The sequence below is a fragment of the Trachemys scripta genome, chromosome 2 (assembly GCF_013100865.1).
Source record: "Trachemys scripta elegans isolate TJP31775 chromosome 2, CAS_Tse_1.0, whole genome shotgun sequence".
Classification (NCBI taxonomy): domain Eukaryota; kingdom Metazoa; phylum Chordata; order Testudines; family Emydidae; genus Trachemys; species Trachemys scripta.
The window spans coordinates 112,415,075-112,436,489 of NC_048299.1; the positions used below are offsets into that span (position 1 = coordinate 112,415,075).

At 44.3% G+C, this 21,415-nt stretch overlaps 1 protein-coding gene across 2 annotated transcripts in view; it reads left to right on the forward strand.

Moving 5' to 3' along the window:
- COL15A1 (collagen type XV alpha 1 chain) overlaps positions 1 to 21,415 on the forward strand; it is a gene marked incomplete in the record, with an annotated part of 278,369 nt that overhangs the window by 162,729 nt on the left and 94,225 nt on the right. For both annotated transcript variants that reach the window (XM_034761429.1, XM_034761430.1), the window contains 1 exon segment: positions 3,276 to 3,404. In XM_034761429.1, the coding sequence (XP_034617320.1) occupies positions 3,276 to 3,404 (129 nt within the window).

The window sequence follows — 21,415 nt, forward strand, 5'->3', positions numbered from 1 at the left end:
GCTGGCTGGGGCTTGTGTGTGAGTGGTGGGAGTGAAATGGAGTCCCAAGAATGAGAATTGCTGGCTAGCCTGCAGGTGGCTCTTTGTTTTGTTAATTTGCCACCCATCTGCTTCTAATGCATCTATTATCATTTGGGTGGTACTTTGAACTGCTTGTGGATTGGGCCCACAAATGACAATGTCATCTACATAGGCTAACACGGACACATCCTGTAGGGGTTTTACCTTTTGTAATGTGATATTGAGATGGGACGATGCAAGTGCAGGTGAATTACAGAACCCCTGTGGGCAGACTTTCCATTTATATTGGACGCCCTTAAAAGCAAAATTTAAGATTCCTTGTGTGTCCTGGAGTGGGATTTGGTAAAACATATCTTTTAAATCAAGAGTACATGCCCACTGATTACTTGCATCGCTTAGTTGCCGCTGTATTTCTGGAATGGTGACAGAGCTGGAAAATGCGATAGGCTTTACACAGCTGTTAGCTTGTCTATAATCAATGACAAGGCGATATTTAGAGGGATCGCCGGGCTTGGGAATACCCCAACCCGCGGACAGAAAGGTGGATGCAGTAATCCTTTCTATCTTTTTCTCTTCTAGAAGCTTAGTGAGCAAAGCTTCAATAAGGGGAAGCCCTTCGGATTTTGTGGGGATAGGGGAAAATTTCCAAGGCTGGGAGTTAACTACTTCGAGGGTATAGGGGGAATGATTGCCTACGGTTATAGGGAGGGCTTGCAGAATTTGATTACGCAATTTAAATTTTTTAATATCTGAGACACCTAGCAGATTTTTTTGATCCTAACAAGGCTTTTATTTTTCTTACGTATTTTTCGTGGGCAATTTTAACCCAAACCACGGGTTTTTCTTGTACTGCATTGAGGCCTTGAACAAACATAAAGGAGCCAGTAGGACAGTGGGGAACGTTGGGCTCAATAATGCTAACTTGAGCTTCAGTGACTAATAAAAAGGAGGTGGGGGTGTCACCGTTAACTAACAAGGTGGCGTATGGGCATTCATCGGTGGGATCTTTAATTTGGGCCGGGCAGCATCCGGCGTCTATTCGTTTTTTGACCTAACATAGTCCTCCAAATTTTTCCAGCCTAGCTGTTCGGCTATATTTTGCTGCTCTTGGTCTGACATTTTACGCAGGGCTTCTTTGGGGATTCCTTTGTTAAGAAGGAAGCCAAATCGTGCCCGTTCAGCTTTAGTTCGCTCAGGATATTTTTGGGGATTAAACTGACTCTTTGGAGGGTCTTTTGGTGGTGAATCAACTGGGAGGACAACAGGCGGGGGCGGCAGTGACAACTTAATTTTACTAACTACTTCAAATAACGTTAAGATGGATCTGCGAACAGCCGCATGCAAGTGCAGCATGGCACCGGTGTCAGCTCCAGGGGCAGCTTCTAATGCTAAATCAACTGCCTCTGCTGAGACAGGAATTTGGGTGGGATCAGTAACATGTATAAAGGGTGTGGCCACCAATTGCTGTTGAACAGTTAAATTAAGTGGGTTTTGTAGTGGATCCCACAGGGCTATGGAAGCTCCTGCGATTGCCCATATTAAATCGTGTGGAGTAACTAAGGCTCCCGGGGGGATATACAATCCTTTAAAACTGCCTTGCATTGCTAAAACAGCAGCTGCCAGGGTGGTAAGTGGCCAAATGCGATTATTTAATAAAGCATGACCCGGGAAGCCTCGTGCCCAATTGGTTGTTTTGGCTAAGATGCCAGCCTCCTCACGGTCCACCAATTCTGCTCCGTGTTCTAAGGCTAGCCGCCCGACCCGAACCATTGGTGCCTCATCGGCTTTTTGTTGCGTTTCCTTTAAAAACTCTTTAAGTTCGGCCTTAGTACGTGTTCGCAGTTCAGTAACCTGCGTGGTGTTGCCTGTTTGTGCATCTATTTTAGTTTTAGTTATCGCAATAGGCAAAGCTTCTGCTACAGTTTCAGATTCAGTAAATTCTGGGGCTGTTGGCTTAGCTGGATACACAGGAGTTTTAGGAGCTTCATATGGGGGTGGCAAAATTTTCTGAGAGGGACTTGGGAAGGGGGAGGTAGTGATGGACTCTACCTTTTCTGTCTTCTCCTCATTATCATCTTTAGGAGAGCCTGGGGCTGCCCATTTAGCTGCAAACATTGTGACCCCGTGGAGAATGCCATGTGGATTGCCACGGGCACACAGGGGCGAAAGAAAATGCAGGCCTGTTATTTACCAGGCTGCACGTGGCAATAGACTATATTGGTAAGGGATGCAAGGAGAGTATGGGTCACGATGCAAACTACACACACACACACACACACAACTAAAATTCATCAATTTAAAGTTTTATTGGGGATAATTACAAGGGGTAAGGGTGCAGCGTTTGATTAGCTAATAGAGTTAATGAAACTTAAAACACACAATGACTAAAATCTCTACTAACAATATTTATAAACAAAGATGCAACATTTAGTAATAACTGATACTTACAAATACAAACCAACGCATAACGACCGGCAAAAGTAGACACTCTGTTTGAAACACGTGAGCTGAGAGAGACGCTTCGAGGTGATCAGGCTCGGTTACAGGTGTACACGGGATACACAGAATTCGTTTTTCTTTCTCCTCTCCCTGCCTGCACATGGCAGGCAGGCCCATAAAGTACCAACTATGACATCATAGAAGTGTCATAGGGGACAGGGCCCAATACCTGTTTGTGTTCGTTTCTGATTGGCACAAACAAAGTTTACACCAAGTAGGGGAGCAGGTGCCTCAAAGTCTGGCTTCGCCCCCAAAAGGTGAGGAAATGCATATTGTTTTAGAATGCGTGCATTCAATGTCCATGACTAGGACTTCTTGGTGCTATTGGTAAACAACTAGTAGTAATAATACTGCTCCCTCTGAAATTAATAGCAGAAGTCCTCTTGGCTTTTATCTAACCTAATTGCTTAGATATGAAGACCATGTTGATCACTGGAGTATCCCTGAGTATCTTACACAAAGTAAACACAGCAGGTTTTCATTTTTAACTATCTTCCGTTGTTGCAGATTAAAGGTGATGTTGGAGGCATACCTCCCAGAGCAAGGGAAGAGTGACCTTCTGTGACCCTGCTCAGGGAGAGAGGGGGATCAATGGGAGCAGGATTGACCCTTAATGAAAAGAAAGGGAAGTGTTTGCCCAAGTTCAGTGGTATAGAGTTTTATGAATTCTCTTTAAGAATGCTGCATGGACCTGGCCAAGGTGGGGGATGAAAACAAACAACAATGTTTTCTAACAGTATTTCTGATTTCTCAAGGGTCTCCCTGGGCCACCAGGCCCTCCAGGATTACCCGGAGCTCCAGGAAAACCTGATTCAAATTCAGGACCCTCTGGATCACCAGGGAAAGATGGGAAAGATGGACCTTCTGGTGAGCCAGGCCCTCCAGTGAGTATCATTCATGCGTAGACATTAGTGGTATACCTCAGCTATAGTTTCCTACACAGACAACTTGCACATTTTTTAGGCCTTGTCTACACTGCCACTTTACAGCACTGAAACTTTCTCGCTCAGGGGTGTGAAAAAACACCCACCTGAGCGATGCAAGTTTCAGCATTGTAAAGGGGCAATGTAGACAGCACCAGCGCTGGGAGCTGTTGGGAGCTACTCCCCTCATGGGGGTGTTTTTTTTACAGCACTGGGAGAGCTCTCTCCCAGCGCTGGTACCGTGACTACACAGCCACGTTAACGTTGGTAGTGAAGACATACCCTTAGAATGCTGACTTTTGTTGGTATTTTAGGGTGGGCACTACTAGACGAGCCCAGGATTTGATGGAATTTGCAATTTTGTGCCAGATTCTTATGAAAGGCACAAAAACCAAAGGGCCATATACTCTGGAACAACTAGCTGTATTGCTTCGTTCCAGAGCAGTGCAAAGCAGCCAAAGAATACAGGTGAATGTGGACCAGGCTGAAGAAGAATGAAGGATGCTTTTACTGAAAGTTTAATAAGACTGTTTGTTTTTCCCTGTCGTTTTCAGGAAAATAAAGCTGGGAAGCAGTTACATAATTCAAAGGGAATTTATAACTTAAAGCTACCATTGGACTTTCATCTCTTTAGGCTTTCTCCCTTCATTGTAGCTCACCCAGAGATGAAAATTGACCCTTTAGTCTTAAGGAAAACTTGAAGTGCATTCCTACTTTGAAAGGTGACAGTAGAAATGGTGTCATGGGGTTGTATATTTATTGTATATCAATACATGTGAAATATGCTCAGGTAACAAGAAAAACAGTAACTACTAGCTCTGTAAACTTAGTCTGGAATCTAAGAGTCAAGGTGGGTTCTTTCCTTCTTACACATCACCACTGGAAACAGAAGTTCTGAGGCCCAAATCTAGCCCACTGCAATCCCACTACCTTCAAATTATTCTCTGTGACCCCAGTGCTTTCAGTGGATTTGCACAGGTGTAACTGGCACTTTGTGTAAAAGAAACAAACAAAAAAACCCCACTCCTTTCTCTTTGTCCTAGTTGTGTTGGTTTTTCAGGGCTAACATGAGTAAAAACATAGTGACAGGAGTTAGCAGACATGATTCTGATTACATCATACAAGAAAGTGGTTACTGAATGTAACCACTTTTCAGAGTAGAGTAGAAGGACACTTTGGGCTGGTCTCCACTGTGGGGAGATCGACACTGCCGCAATCGATGCAGCAGGAATCGATTTAGTGGGGCTAGTGAAGATCCACTAAATTGATGGCAGAGCGCTCACTGGTCAACCCTGGTACTTCAGCTCTCCGAGAAGAGTAAGGGAAGTCAACCGGCGAGCATCTCCCGTCAACTCAGCACCGTGAAGACACCAGAGTAAGTCGACCTAAGCTACGTCGATTCCTGCTACATTCTTCACGTAGCTGGAGTAGTTTAACTTAGATCAACTTACCCCAGTAGTGAAAATAAACCCTTCGAAAGGCCCAATCCAGCTCCCGTTGACTTCAACTGAAGCAAAGTTGACCCCACCAAAGAATTGGTGTCCAGATTAGCATAGTGTTGTTTTTCTTTCTTTTCTCAAGCAAAGACAATTATACTTGGAATGTCCTAATGAATCTTAGCTCAGAACATACATCTTCTCACAGATCTTTGACGCTAAATACATTATTTTTAAAATAGCAATTTATCTGATTGGTTTTGTTTAAGTCACAGGATGAATTGTAAGTCTTTCATTCCTTGAGGTCTTTCCTCATGTCCTGAAGCACCTGTTCCTTGAAGCCCTTTGAAAGGTGGCTCCAAGGACATGAAACTTGGACACTTCATTTTACCACCTGCGAATAAATGAGGGGAATGATTAGGATAGCATCAACTGATTGTATTACTTGTTTAAACTAAAATAGGAAAAACAAGCTGTTTGGGAGCAAACATTTATTGTACTTAATGTAAATGGCAAGTGCCACAATAAGAGGATCATCCCACTCTAAGTTTAAATTAATAAATAACTACCGTTTTAAGTGACTCCTTTTAAATAGTATCAAAAGGCAACCAAGTAGAGAGCAATAATACATCTGCCTTAAATGACGTAATGTAAATACTTGCTTTCTATAGGAGGGAAGAAAAGCGCTAGAATGAACAAAATGGGGTCCCCAAAGTCATTTAGTGTATTCTTGTTTCCTTATCAAAAAAGGCTGCCAAGTTTCAGAAGGTAGGAAGGACAGTTTAAAGAACTGTGCCTGTTTGTCAAGTAATCTTGATCAGACCAGAAATTTTATGAAACCTAGGATTTCAATCCTGTAAACTCTTTCTCATATTAGTTGTTCCATATAGCCAATATCCATATACTGCAGCTGCTGCTTATAAGCTGGTTATGGACAAACAAAGGCAGAAAATGAAATTAGGATAATGGAGGGAGAATGAAGGAAAATGGGGGGAAAAACCCACTCTATTCAGCGTAAACCAGGTAGGCAACAGGCTCCTTTGAGGAGATATGGCTGGTGATAGATTAGTTAGATACTGAAGGGAAACACAACTTCCTATTGCATTAGTGTTTGCAAAGAGAATGTGGAGAATGTGGCAGGAACAGAGATATTTTTTTCAAGGGGAAATTTGTGTTATAAAGCCAAACCTTACTGCACCACACACCTGCAATTAAAGCAATTCAGAGAAGCCTTCAGGATTGGATGGTCAGATGCTCAGAATTCAGGAAGAGATGGCAGACAATGCAGAAAAGTGACAGATACTTATAAAGCTCTGCAAGATTTTAATGCCTAGAGAGAACATAAAACATGAATGGTTGGTTGAGAAATTCTCTTTGTTGCAAACCAGAACACAATTGAGTGTTGCCGTTTTTCAACATGAGTGGCTGGCCAAAGTTTGGGGTACTGGGGTGTTCCAGTTGGAAGCAGAAATTGATTAATTCTGGTATTTTCTTTGATGCAGTCTTGTTAATTACCAGGAAGGTACAAAGTCCTGTGTCTATGAACGTAGAAGGAACCAAGAACAAAAAGAGCAGCTTCTTAGCTTACAGTCCCAAGCCTCGTTAGCCAACACCAACCCCAAAAACTTTCTCTAGCTTTGTCGAGGATCGCACTGTGCTTACAATATCCTGCTTGGCTTTACTGCCTTTCCCTTTTCCTCTCTCCTTGTCTGTTCTCAGTTCCTGTGTGATCTCTCTTCCCACACACGTCTACCCAAAACAATAATCAGCCAAATGCTCCTGAGTGGGTGTGTTCTGTCTCTGTTTCGGTCTCGCTCTCTTTTACATGTACACACACACAACTCTATTTTAGTTGAGGGCTTATGCTTACAGCTATGTTAACTGAAGGGTGACTTCACACCTATCAGTTTCAATGGGGTTTTAATTCAACCCGTAACTAAATTTCACCCAGCTCATAACAACACCCTTCCCCGCCACCTCAGCTTCACTCATTGTCCTGATGAGATCTAAAATGAAGACACCTAACAACCCATGCCAAAACAAAAAAGAGAAAAGAAATAATTCAACAAATGATAAATGGTTAGCTATTTACATATGTACAACATCTTTTCAGCTGGATAGTTTTACATCATCAATATAAAAGAATTTTATTCCCACCCAAATCTCTTTAAAAAAAGAACAGGAGTACTTGTGGCACCTTAGAGACTAACACATTTATTAGAGCATAAGCTTTCGTGGACTACAGCCCACTTCTTCGGATGCATATAGAATGGAACATATATTGAGGAGATATATATACACACACATACAGAGAGCATAAACAGGTGGGAGTTGTCTTACCAACTCTGAGAGGCCAATTAAGTAAGAGAAAAAAAACTTTTGAAGTGATAATCAAGATAGCCCAGTACAGTTTGATAAGAAGTATGAGAATACTTACAAGGGGAGATAGATTCAATGTTTGTAATGGCTCAGCCATTCCCAGTCCTTATTTAATCCTGAGTTGATTGTGTCTAGTTTGCATATCAATTCCAGCTCAGCAGTCTCTCGTTGGAGTCTGTTTTTGAAGTTTTTCTGTTGTAATATAGCCACCCGCAGGTCTGTCATTGAATGACCAGACAGGTTAAAGTGTTCTCCCACTGGTTTTTGAGTATTATGATTCCCGGGTTTCTTTTCAATCAGCCCCTGCCCTGAGAAATGCCTGTTGTTTCTGTGGAATTTGCTGGTTGAGGCAAACCCTGCCCACTTTGTTTGATTGGGGGATTCACCTCTATAATAACTCTTCCAGCTTCAACTTCCACAGCTACATGCTCAGATTCAGGGGGCAGCCAAGCTGAAATTCTGTCCCCCTGATACCATCGTACATGGCTCTTATGGATAACTGGGTTTAGTCCTGGGACCCAACTATATCCTGTACACCACTTCATTGATTTGGATCAGTACCGTACAGGGTTTCAGCGACCAGGTCCATGGTGGCCACCGAGGGGGTAGATATCCTCACGTAGCCCCTGCTGCACAATCCTCAGTTCCGTGTGCACATGGTGGAGTCCCCCTTGGTGCATCAGAGGTTGGTCCTGGCAGAAGCCACCAGGATCAGAGACCTCCTAGACTACGACTTGGGGGGACTGAATGAATCCCCTGGCGCTAGGTTGGCGCATGGGGCTCTCCATCCTTTGGCAGGGCCAGTGCTAGGTTTTTTGCCGCCCCACGCAAAAAATTTGCCGCCCCAAGCTCAGGTGGGGCTGGGGCTCACAGGTGGCGCTGGAAGCAGAGGGAGTGATGTCACCTTCTTCCAGTACCTGCAGGGGCTTTACCCCCTCCCCCGCCCGGCAGCGCAGAGAAGTTCCAATATAAGGGGTGGCACAAGGCAGTGCAATAGCCAGTGTGCAGATGAGGCAGCACAGCCCCGGCTCCCCGGGAGGACTCACCTTCTCCTCCCCAGGTAGCGGCTGGGCCCTGGCAGCTCAGCATCCGGGGTTGGGGCTTCCCCTTCCCACTGCAGCCGGGGGCGTGGTGCCCTCGCCCCATCTAAGTGGCGCAGCTCTGAGAGCACAACTGCCCCGAAAAAAAAGGATGGCCAGAATGCCGCCCCTGGAAATGTGCCGCCCCAAACACGTGCTTGCTTTGCTGGTGCCTAGAGCCGGTCCTGCCCTTCGGACCCCTCGATGCGTACTTCATGAGGTTGAGGCTGCCTTACTGCCTGCTTCTCAAGTCTACCTTGAGCGGGTCTTGCAAGAGGGCGCTCCCTGCCCACCCCTCACCCCAGGTCCTCCAGACCTTTCCATTGGGCCCCTGCCCCGTGAGCCCTCCCCGCCCCCTCCTCCTCGTACTCCAAGCCAACTGCTCTGCAGATGGTTTATTTCCGAACCTCACTAAGAGATCAATTGTACACACTTGTGTGCCACACACTTCATTTTCCCACCTTTGCGTCCCACCCAGACACCAAGTGGCAGTGCCTATTACCAAGTGTGGAGGATGGGGTACCCTGGTGGGCCAGCTTGTATTATACCCTAGTTCCGCGGCCTGCCGGGGATATCAGCTGGCTGGATATCAGCCAGGATATCCATGGAACCGTGAGCACAGGAGTGTACCTGGCACAGTTCACCCCCTTCCCCAAAGCCTGCCCTTTCTGCGGTATGATGGAGACCCTGGCACACGTGTATCTTCAGTGTGCCAGGTTGCAGCCTCTCTTGTTTGGTGGAAGATCAACCCTTAGGCCAACCTTCAGGCCTACCCTTAAAGTACAACCAAGGGAGCACAGAAGGGGGAAGGAGCTGATTACCCTAGGCCCACCATCGCCAGAGGGGGAAGCACTAAAATCTGGCGAGACGAAGGAGGTGCCTTGTCAAAGTTGTCAGAGGCTATCCTAACATTTCCCCTAGCAAAAGTGTGAACATTTTCAGTGTTGGATTGTAGGGTTTCTACACAGCCTTTGTTCCTCTTCAGGGACTCTATATAAAAGGTTTGCTGGGACCCCTTAGCTCATGCCCAGATGTGAAAAGTGCTGGGATACCCTTTGTACTCTCACTGACTGCTGACCTATAAGCCATCAAAAGGAATGGGATATGCTGGTCCCAGTCCCTTTGACACTGTTCTACAAAGGAACCCCTAGAGTCCTATTGAACCTTTTCACCGTCCCGTGGGGGAGGTGATGGGAGCTCTGCAATCCCTAGAATCTCACAAATGTGTTAGAATACTTTGGATTCTGATTTTCTCCTTTGATCTTTGTGTAACTCAGCTGGGACTCCAAATCTGTTGAAGAATTCATTTACTAAGACCTCTGCTACTGTCCCAGCATCTTGATTTCTTATAAGTGTGTTAGCCTCAGGTCATTTTGAAAAGTAGTCCAGAACCACCAGGAAATACTGATTGCCAGCCTCTGTCTTAGCCAAGTCCCAAGAACATCAATGGCAGCACACTCCATTGGTGCCCCCCACAAGATAATGCCGCAAAGGGAACCTCCCAGTTTTAAAGGGACCTCATGCTCAGATTCAGGGGGCAGCCAAGCTGAAATTCTGTCCCCCTGATACCATCATACATGGCTCTTTGTAATGCAAGCATCACATTTCCTGTATCAATTTCCCACATCCTGCCTGAATTTTACCCAATAGCAATTCTCCTTTAGGTTAGCTAAGGTTTTTGCAGTCCCAAAAATGTCCAGTAGTTTTAAACTCATGATGTAACCTCAAAACTTCTTTTTCAATGCATCTGGTACAACCAGCTGGTATCTGGATCCATTACCTGCTGGTTTCTCCCCACTCCTATACAATATTTCCTCTTTAAACTCTAAGCTTTCCCACTTTGACCAGAAAGCCTTTAGGGTGGTGTTATGGGGGGGAGGGGGACTGTGTTTCACGGTGGCTGCATATGCAAATTGATTTTCCAGTCACACACTGATATCAGGATCCTCTCTCTGGGAAGTTTTGACTTGTTCCAGGGTCCATTCCTGCAACCCCATTCCCATCATTCCAGTTGATGAACCAGGAACATGGGCACTTCTGTGAATTAGAGGAAGTGAGCCACCCCCATTCCCTTGAGCAACTAATTCTTTGCTCTTCTGTTTGGGGCAGGGTTTGCAATTAGACTCCCAACAGAGTTGTCTGGACAAAGTATCAGCAATATCATGCTTATGGCCAGGCTTATGTGTGATTGGGAAATCATAGCACTGCAGTTTCTCCAACCATCTGGCAAGCTGTCCCTCAGGATTCTTGTATCTAAAGAGCCATTGCAGGGAAGCATGGTCTGTCCTGACCACAAACTTCCTCCCATACAAATACCGATGAAAATGTTCTACAGATTTAACCACTGCTACAAGTTCCTTTTGGGTGGTGCAATAATTTAGCTGAGGAGAACTTGGACTTTTGCTGTAATAAGCAACCAGCCTCTCAAGTCCCTTGTGTTCCTGTGTCAGTACTGTCTCCAGAGTATAAGCGATAGCATCTGTGACCAATATGAAAAGGGGGTTTTGAAACAAAGTTAGGCCAAGACAGGAGCAGTCACCAGAGCCTTTTTTAACTCTGAAAATTCTACATCACACTCTGCTAACCACTGAAGTGATTTCCCTTTCTCGCAACCTGTGCAAACCCACAAACAAACCTTCTGAGTCCTATAAAACTCCGCACATATGTGAGTGTCTAGGAAGTGGGCCAGCTCTGTACAGCCTCCATTTTCTTTTTGTCAGTGGAAATTCCCTCCTCACTAATTGTGAGCCCAAGGTACGTTACCTCTTTTTGAAACAACTCAGATTTCTTTGGGTTCAGTTTCAAGTTGGCTGCCTTCAGTTTATCACTGACCATTTGTAAATGTTTTGGTTCTAGCGCAAATGTTTTAGCATGCACTAGGATATCATCTAGGTATAACAGACAGGTTGAGAGGGAAATGCCATGTAATACCCTTTCCATTAGCCTCTCTAATGTGGCTGGGGACATTGCATAAACCAAAACCTATCACTAGCAGCTGCTTCCTCTTCTGGTGCACTGCTGCAAGGAAAGATTCAAGTTCCGTGGCAAATTTTGTCTCTGGCCTCCTTTCACTGGTCTTGATCTGCAAGTTCAAGTCAAGCTGATCATCTATAAATTGGTCCATAGCCAATCTATCCAGGAAGGCCTCAGTGGTGTCTGTGTATGCTGGGAACATAAGCCTCTGCAGGTCCTCAGTTCAGTTCAGATGGGGTTTCTTCTTTCCCTCTCCATGCCTTGGCCTACTTAGATTGGCCAACTCCAAATCACATGTCAAGGGCTTGTACCAGGTCTGGATAACTCTGTCTCTTTTCTGGGGGTAAGTTCTGCAGCACCATCAGAGCTGGGCCAGCTAAGTTGCCTGCTAGAAACCCCTTTCTGTCCCTCTTTCTAGCCACTCATTTGAACTATAATGTTGAATTGATCCAAATAAGCCTCCCAGAAAGTCTTTTCCCCTCAAAGAAAGGCTTTTGCATTATTTGAGCTGGGACAACCCAACCTCTTCCTTCTAGGCCTCTGTGGGTTACAAAGATGTTAGAAAACTGTTGGAAATGTCTGGTCTTACCCAAGTGCTCTGGCTGCCCTTACACTGTGATCTGTGACCTTTCCTTCTTGAACTGAATTTTGAGCTCCTTGTGTCCTTGCTGCAGCTCATCTCTGTTATTGAGTTCCAAGCTGGCTACAGCCTGCCTGGTCTCCACTATTTCATGGAAAAACTTCAGGTCTATGGCAGTCAGGTTGCTGGCCTCCTCTATCTTGCCATTTCAGCTTGGGAGCTATGCAGCTGGGCTTCCCAACCTGTCTGGACATTTTGTAGTTGCTGCTCCAACAGAGATTTGACCTCTGCCTGTAAGGCAGTCCTCATCCCTTTCTGGGAATCCTGCAGATGTTGCTTTTGTTCTTTTTCTGAAACATTTGTGTATTTTTTAAAAATTCTTTTGTGAAGCCTCCAGCTCCTATTTTAGGTTTTGTTTTAAATCCCACTGGCCGGTTTTGCATTCTGCAAATGCCTCCATTATTTGTTCCATCTTAGTTCAGCAGGAACACTGGGACACAATCTCTCTTCTTAGAAACTGGTTCCCGCTCCTGACACCAGTGTTACTCCTTTTTGACTCGAGCAGCTAGGCAGAGTTTGGGGCGCTGGGGATGTTCCAGTTGGAAACAGAAACTGATGGAGTCTGGTATTTTTTTTGATGCAATCTTGTTTATTACCAAGAAATGTGCAAAGTCCTGTGTCTCTGAATTCAGAAAGAACCCAGAACAAAAGGAGCAGTTTCTTAGCTTACAGCCCCCAAGCCTTTTTAGCCAACACCAGACCCGAAAGCACGCTCTCTAGCTTTGTCCAGGGTCACACAATGCTTACAGACTCTTGCTTGGCTTTCTTGCCTCTCCCTCTTTCTCTGTTCTTGTCTGATGTCAGTTTTTGTATGATCTGTCTACCCACATGCACCCCTCTGTCTTAGGTGGGATCTGTGCTTAAAGTTATGTTAGGTGTGAACTTACCTTTCAATTATCAGTCTCATTGGGGTTTTAACTCAACTCATAACTAGATTTCACCCAACTCATAATATGAGGAATAGACCTATCTTTCAAATGAATATTACAGTATTAAGATCCTTACATCGCCATCTGCCTTAAGGCACTTTTGTAACAGAACTTTCCAAAATCATTCATTTTGCTCCAAAGATAAACAGTGTATGTATTGATTTGTCTAACGCAAATCTGTGATAACTAGAGCACAGTAGGTTTACTTAAATATGAATTATTCTATTGTTAAACAGCACACAACTTGTCTACCTGGGGACATTCAGGAGAGTTAATCTGAATTAACTGAAGGTTTGAATTAAAAGAGGATTAGTTAAATTTCATTAAACTCCTGTGTGGATACTCTAATTCGGAATTAAAATTACCTTAATTTGGTTTATCTTAATTCACTGTAACCAAATTAAGGCCTCTTTTAGGCAGTTTAACTAACTGACTTTTAATTAACCTTTATTTGGATTAATTTTCCTCAGTGTCCTTGTGTAAACAGGCCCAGAGAGTCTAAAAGTTTGCTAAAATGTATATTTTAAAGGTGGTGTTTACTTTGTTTTATGTAACTTTTATTTCTGCACTGAAATGTCCTTTGGTTTTACAATTTAGAGGTGTATGATGAGGAAATTAATGGTTCTGTCATGGCAATAAGATGTTTCACTAAGGTCAAATAAGGTGGTCCTACAAATGTGGACTCAAAAGGCAGTATTTTCCCTCCATGCTGTTTTCTCAATGTGTTTCAGAAACAGCCTTGTTTACATACACAATGGAACCTTGAGAATAATGTCGGTGTCCCCAGCCTGTTTGCCAGAAGCTGGGAATGAGCGACAGGGGATGGAGCACTTGATGATTCCCTGTTCCGTTCATTCCCTCTGAAGCACCTGGCATTGGCCACTGTTGGAAGACAGGATACTGGGCTAGATGGACCATGGGTCTGACCTAGTATGGCCATTCTTCTATTTTTATATTTGATTAATTACACAATTAATAATTGCAATCAAGATGTAATTGATTTCCATTTTGACACAAATTCTAAGTATTTGGTAAACAAAATAATGTGTAAATCTGGCCTTTTCCTCTGTTATCCTACAGATTGGTTTGTAGCATTTGTCAATGGGTTTTAAAATGCTTTACATAGTTGTCCATAGCAACAATATTATGTTATGTGTTTACCAACATTTTGCTTTGAGTAATATTTGCAGAACTAGATTCTGACGCTGCAAGAAGATCCATGGGGCAGATTCTTAAATCTGCCTGGAGTCCGAATGATTTCAGCCTCATGGAGTCTTTAGAAAGCACAGCATTGGGGCTAGGGTGACTTTAAGCCTCTTGGTGCCTTCCCAGTCCCCACCTGCTCCAGGGGCTGGAGAGGCCCTGGTTTAATTTAAAACAGCCCTGGGGGCCTGTAAATTACAGCAGCCTTCCAGTGCTGTATGCTGTGGCCATACCCCAATGTGCCCCTCCCTCCTTTAGTCCTGCCCCATCACACTCCCCCCTCACCCCCAGTTTGTCTCTGGGGTGTAACCTGGACTGTGGGACCTCTGAACCTTCTGTCCCACCAACCCGGGCTGCCTCTCACACTGACACGGTTGGCATACTACAATCCTCTGGCAGATACTGCACTTACACAGCCATCCACAGGGAGGAACATACCTCACTGTGTTACACATGAATGATCTCCCAGCCACTCATGAAAAATCAATAGGGAGGCTCCTGCCAATTCCCCCCTACTTCCCCGCTCCCCAGTCTTGCCCCCCAGAACTGTATCATATTGCACTGGTCAGAAGCCTGGCCGGTGTAAATTCATTATCTAATCTGCCTCTCCCTCGATGTGGAGAGGACACACTCTAGCCTTTGTAACCTGAGCTGAGATTTCTCAAGTAGTTCAACCAAAACACACTGTTTTAGGTAAAAATAAAACAGATTTATTAACTCCAAAAAGATAGATTTTAAGTGATTATAAATATCAAGCGTAGAGATCAAAGTTGGTTACTTAAGAATTAAAATAAAATCATAGTCTAAGTTCTACAAACTCAACAGGATTTGAATCAATTAGTACCTCACCCTGACGGATAGTACAAGCAGGTTACAGATCCTCAATACACAGGCTTGGACTCTTTTCGAGCCTGGGACCTCCCTCCCCCAGTTCAAGGTCTTTTTCCTCCAGACATCTCTCCAGGTATTGAATGGGAGAGGGGGTGGAAGAGGCCAAGTAATGATGTCACTTCCTCTCTTCTATATTTTCTTCCAGCTTGCTGGAAAGATCTTTGCTGTGATGTGGGGATCAGGCAGTCCCCATTGGTCAAGCAGTCTCCATAATCTACATGGTCTCTCTGAAAAGTCTCTGGGATAGTGGATTCTTTTCTTGGTGGGGGTTGAGGAGCCATTAAGGCTTTCTGGCTACTCCATTGTTGTACTTGAAATGCTGGTTGTGGGTGTTCCCAACCGCACAACATATTTCAGTAACACATACAGAAATACTTCATAACCTTACATATAATGATTGTACATAACAATCCAACAGGATATTAATGTTCAGCAGATCAAAACTTTTAAAATGATGCCTCACAAGGCATACTTTGTACAAAATATATCATAATCCTAGCTCAGTGGTAAATACGGGGGTTCCAGAGTGCTGCTTTCTCACACGCTGTCCTTGTATGCTAGCCTTACAGTTGGTTTCTGCTGTGTCTGCACTAGGTGAAATTCTTCTCCACCTCATCCAGACCTTCTGCAGCCCTTTTACAGCACTCTGGCTCTTTGAACTGGAATAAAGGGGCTGGAGTTGGGGGCTGAGGGATGAGGATCTCACCCAGAGTTTGTCTTACTCTTGGCCCAGATTAGGCAACCATGGAATGGATTGCTGATTATACTACAGCATCACTTCTATCCCCTACTATTCAAAAATTGAGTCAGCCTCCCCCTCATGCAGTTGGCTGAAAAGTCATGGGATTTAAAATATAAATATATCTATTCTGGTGTTTGAACCTTTAATGTGTTATTTCAGTCACATTCTCAAGCTTTTCTCTGCAACCACACTGGCCAAAAAGCTTTTTTAAAGAAAACTAAGATTCTTACCTGAGCACATGACTCCAGGAACTTGAGCTTAAAGAAACGCACTAAATATCATGAGACATGCAATAAAAATGATAAGAGTTAACATTGCTACAGGACCTTAAATATCCTATTCTTCAAATACTTACTACTGGGCGTAGCCCTATTACCATGAATACTTCCCAGTTGAAAATTCATAAGTGCTACACCAAGTAGTAAGAGTTTACAGTAGCAGGCCCTAAGGCCCTGACTCTGCAAGGACTTAAGCACGTGCTTAACGATATGCACTACGAGCACTTTAAGCCTGTGCATAAGACTCAGGGCTGGGGCCTAAGAACGTAACTATGCAAAGAGGTTTCTTTTTATTACTTAAATCCAGTATGTAGTTACTTTTTCTTCGTTCTCAAACTATACCATCCTTTCAATTGATTTAAGTGTTATTTGAATTGCTTTTATGAAGAAGACAAAGCAGAGTTATTTATAATTATGTGGTTGTGCCACTGCCACTTCACTGACTTGAATTCAAAATATTGATTCTTACCAGAGCTTGAAATTAAAGCACTTGTTGTAAGAGTTTTGTACTAGGTGATATCATGAAAGTTCATTTGGCATTGTTTCTCAGAACAAAATATGCTAAAAGAGAAGGCAGAGATTCCTGTCCATTATTTATTAATAGTCAAGTGGTTTTCCACTTGAAAATTTATTGTGAAATGATAATGATCCTGTTTGAGTCTAGGATCTCTTTAGCATTGCTAAAATTTAAAAAAACCTCAGTTCATGATCTAAACAGTAGGAATCTTTTTTTTTTATACAAAAAAATTTCCTTTTTATTATTTGGGTGTCCTGTTTTAAAGATAGTCTTCCATAATAAGCTCAACCGAGAGGAGAGGGAGAGAGAGGAACAGCCACAAAAAGATAAATAATAATTTTTGACCAGTAAGAAATTCAGCCATGGTATCGCATATGATAGCAGCTACAGTCCATGAAACATTATCAAGAAAATTGTATAATCTGGAAAATAAGAAATTTTGGAAAGAGGAAAATCCTTAAAGTATTTCAAGTGTTTTGGCCTGTCAAGGCTGCTTCCCCACTTTGAACTTTAGGGTACAAATGTGGGGGCCTGCATGAAAACTTCTAAGCTTAACTACCAGCTTAGATCTGGTCCGCTGCCACCACTCCCAAAATGCTAATTCCCTTCCCTGGGTAGCCTTGAGAGACTCTTCACCAATTCCCTGGTGAATATAGATCCAAACCCCTGGGATCTTAAAACAAGGAGAAATTAACCATCCCCCTCCTTTCTCCCACCAACTCCTGGTGGATCAAGATCCAACCCCCTTGGATCTGAAAACAAGGAAAAAATCAATCAGGTTCTTAAAAAGAAGGCTTTTAATTAAAGAAAAAGGTAAAAATCATCTCTGTAAAATCAGGAGGGAAAATAACTTTACAGAGTAATCAAACTTAAAGAGCCCAGAGGAATCCCCTCTAGCCTTAGGTTCAAAGTTACAGCAAACAGAGATAAACACTCTAGCAAAAAGGTACATTTACAAGTTGAGAAAACAAATATAAAAACTAACACGCCTTGCCTGGCTGTTTACTTACAAGTTTGAAATATGAGAGACTTGTTCAGAAACATTTGGAGAGCCTGGATTGATGTCTGGTCCCTCTCAGTCCCAAGAGCAAACAACCCCCAAAACAAAGAGCACAAACAAAAGCCTTCCCCCAACCAAGATTTGAAAGTATCTTGTCCCCTTATTGGTCCTTTAGGTCAGGTGTCAGCCAGGTTACCTGAGCTTCTTAACCCTTTACAGGTAAAAGGATTTTGGAGTCTCTGGCCAGGAGGGATTTTATAGTACTGTACACAGGAGAGCTGTTACCCTTCCCTTTATAGTTATGACATGGCCTCACTTAAGAATGATTCAGCAAGTTCTAGAGGTACAAAACCTTTGATCTTCATTGAAATCCCCAAAACATTTTTCTCACTAAGTGGTACATAGTTGGTGACACATTCTTTCACTGTAACAAGAATCTAAGCCTACTAGATATGGTGCGGTTTTCTTTATAAACTCACAGGGCAGATTCAGGCATAGTCTATATCAGTTCATGATCATGGGAGCCTAATCCTGCATGATGCTGAGTGCCTCCGGAGATTCTAAGACTATGTCTACACTACATCATTTACAGCACCACAGCTGCACCGATGCAGTTGCACCACTGTAGCACTTCTTGTGAAGACGCTCTAAGCTGACAGACGTGAGCTCTCCCATCGGCTTAATAACTCTTGCCTCTGCAAGAGGCAGTAGCTATTTCAGCGGGAGAGCTGTCTACACTGGAGCTTACGTTGGTATAACTTATGTTGCTCACAAGGGTGGCTTATTCACACCCCTGAGCGACATAAATTATACCAAAGTAATTTGTAGTGTAGACATAGCCTCAGATACTGATTCATCAGTAAAGCCAGATTCAGCAAAGCACTTAAGTGCATGCTTGTGTGAATAGGGATAGATTTAAGTACATACTTTGGGCCTCATTCAAAGCCATTGAAATCAATGAAAGTTTTTTCAGATAAGACGTTGTTGAGACCAGAAGTCACCACCCACTCTGCAATGTTTTGCATGCTAGACCCTCTTCTTAAATTCCATTTCAAGTGGCCTCTCTCTGAGTCAACTAACTACTATGGCAGCTGTTGCAGTATCATCAGAGGATTCTACATAACTAGGCTCCCCTCCCCCAACTATTTCCTGTGAGCCGGGCTTCCACCATAGCTTTGACATAATTTGTAAGACGTTGCTACTTGAGTCCACCACAAAGTTGTGCTCTTTAGCTTCCGGTTTCCTTCCCTATCCTTTTCACTACCCCTGCACCAGAACCACATTGCTTCTGCTTTAGTCAAAACCCTCTAAAGCCAGAGACGGGAATCAGGATATGACTCTACAATAAAAAACAAAACATTATAATCCTTGTTGCAGTGATGCTCACAAGTCACGTAGCTGTGATATTCTTAACAAAACATTGTCTAACACTGCATCCAAAATAGGTCCGGCTTCCTGATGAGTATTACTGCAAGTTTGAGAAATTTCATTGATAAATCTTGCAAGACAATCTGCGGGATCCCATTGGCGCTTACCGTGGCTCCTGGGAAGCGGCCACCATGTCCCTGCAGCCTTTAGACCAGGGGTAGGCAACCTATGGCATGTGTGCCAAAGGCAGCACACGAGCTGATTTTCAGTGGCACTCACACTGCCCGGGTCCTGGCCACTGGTCCGGAGGGGCTCTGCATTTTAATTTATTTTTAAATGAAGCTTCTTAAACATTTAAAACACCTTATTTACTTTATATACAACAATAGTTTAGTTATATATAATAGACTTATATAAAGAGACCTTCTAAAAATGTTAAAATGTATTACTGGCATGTGAAACCTTAAATTAGCGTGAATAAATGAAGACTCGGCACACCACTTCTGAAAGGCTGCCAACCCCTGCTCTACACTCATGGGTGGCCAGGGAGGCTCCATGCACTGCTTTCGTGCCCACAGGCGCCACTCCTGCAGCTCCCATTGCTCGTGGTTCCTGGACAATGGGAGCTGTGGAGCCGTCCTCAGGGCCGGAGCAGCGCGGAGCCTCCCTGGCCGCCCATGTTTCTAGGGGCTGCAGGGACCTGACGACCGCTTCTGGATGCTGTGGGGAGCTAGGACAGGCAGGGAATCTGCCTTAGCCCCGGGCCCCCGCTGCGCTGCTGACCAGACTTTTAACAGCCCGGTCGGTGGTGCCGACCGGAGCCCGCAGGGTCCCTTTTGGGTTGAAAACTGGATGCCTGACACCCTACATGTGCAACATAAGCATGTGAGTAGTCTTGATTCCGGTGGGACTACTCATCTGTTTAAAATTAAGCCCATGCTTAAGTACCTGACTGAATCAAGGACTTAGTTATTCAAGAGCTCTCTTATTGGAAACGTCTTGAAAAGGCTTGGATTAAAAACTGCCTTTTGTAACTGGAACTATCGCTTTTACTAACTGCTTTAAATAGCATCTGTTATGGATCTGATTACATAGTTTTGTTTCTTAAATATACATGGAGTTGAAATAGCTCATTGCATCTTTCGTCAGCATTTATATGGTTACATTTCTTTAAAAAATAGTTTTCATGTGCAATTTTGTAAAGACAAGTGATGCAGAAGAATTTAAATGTAAAGTAATAGCATACCTGAGGCTACTCAAAAGCTCTAAAGCACATGTGCAGCCATATGACGGTAAGACTTAAGATCATTGTACACTGCATGAGTAATAATCGTAATCATGAATAGTTAATTACAATTTTAATGCTAATCCAACCCTCCCAGCCAAAATATTCACGGTACAATATAAAATAGACCTAAAACATAATGAAAATCAGTCCAATTTTGTTAATGTTAAAAATTTATACCGTATCAACTATAGTGGGTCCAGAAGGCAGAAATGGAAAGTGAGGAGAGAAGGGTGGAAAATGTGAGGCCAGTAGTGGCCATCTTAAAAAGCACCAGACAAATGTAATAACATTTGGGGTGCAGGGCCTCCTTCATTTGTTGCTGACAACGCACTCCATGGTGCAGTGTTACATCTGGAAACCACCTGCCACATTCTGTGCTCTATCACAATCTCAATTCCGTGTACAGGCTGCCACTTGAAATGCTGCACCCCTGGGTGGCTCTTCAGCAGTGACTGTAGCAGGTTCATCAATCTCTACATGTGGCCCAGCCCCCACTAGAAGGGGACAGAGCCATCTTGATTGTGAGCACTGGAGAGACCGTCTCCCTGCCTTGAGTCCTGCTGCCCAGTGCCACAGTGGCCTGCAGCAGCCATAAAGAGGAATTATAGGGAAATTCCTGCTCACTTCCTGCAGCCCTGGGTTTGAAAACATTCACTACAGACAGAATCTCTGGGGAGTTTAGCTGCCAAACTCTTAACAAGTGTCTCTGAGCAGGTGCATAGTGAAAATTTTCAAAGGCTGATGACTTAGCCAAATTTGGAAACACTTTAATGGGGCTGGCAAAAGGCACATCCCTAGGGTTACCATATTTCAGCAAGCAAAAAAGAGGATGGGAGGAGCCCCGCTCTAGCCCCGCCCCTGCCCCTCCCACTTCCCGCCCCCCCAGAACCCCCAACCCTCCCCCCGTTCCTTGTCCCCTGACTGCCCCCTCCTGGGACCCCTGCCCCTAACTGCCCCCCAGGACTCCACTCTCTATCTAAGCCTCCCTGCCTCTTGTCCCCTGACTGCCCCAACCCTTATCCACACCCCCACCCCCAGACAGACCCCTGGGACTCCCACGCCCCATCCAACCACTCCCCACCCCCTGACAGCCCCCCCCCAGAACTCCCAACCCATCTAAACCCCTCTGCTCCCTGTCCCCTGACTGCTCCGATCCCTCTCCCCACTCCTGCCCCCTGACAGCTCCCCCCCAGAACTCTCAGCCCCCCACCCCGCTCCTTGTCCCCTGACTGCCCCCTCCTGGGACCCC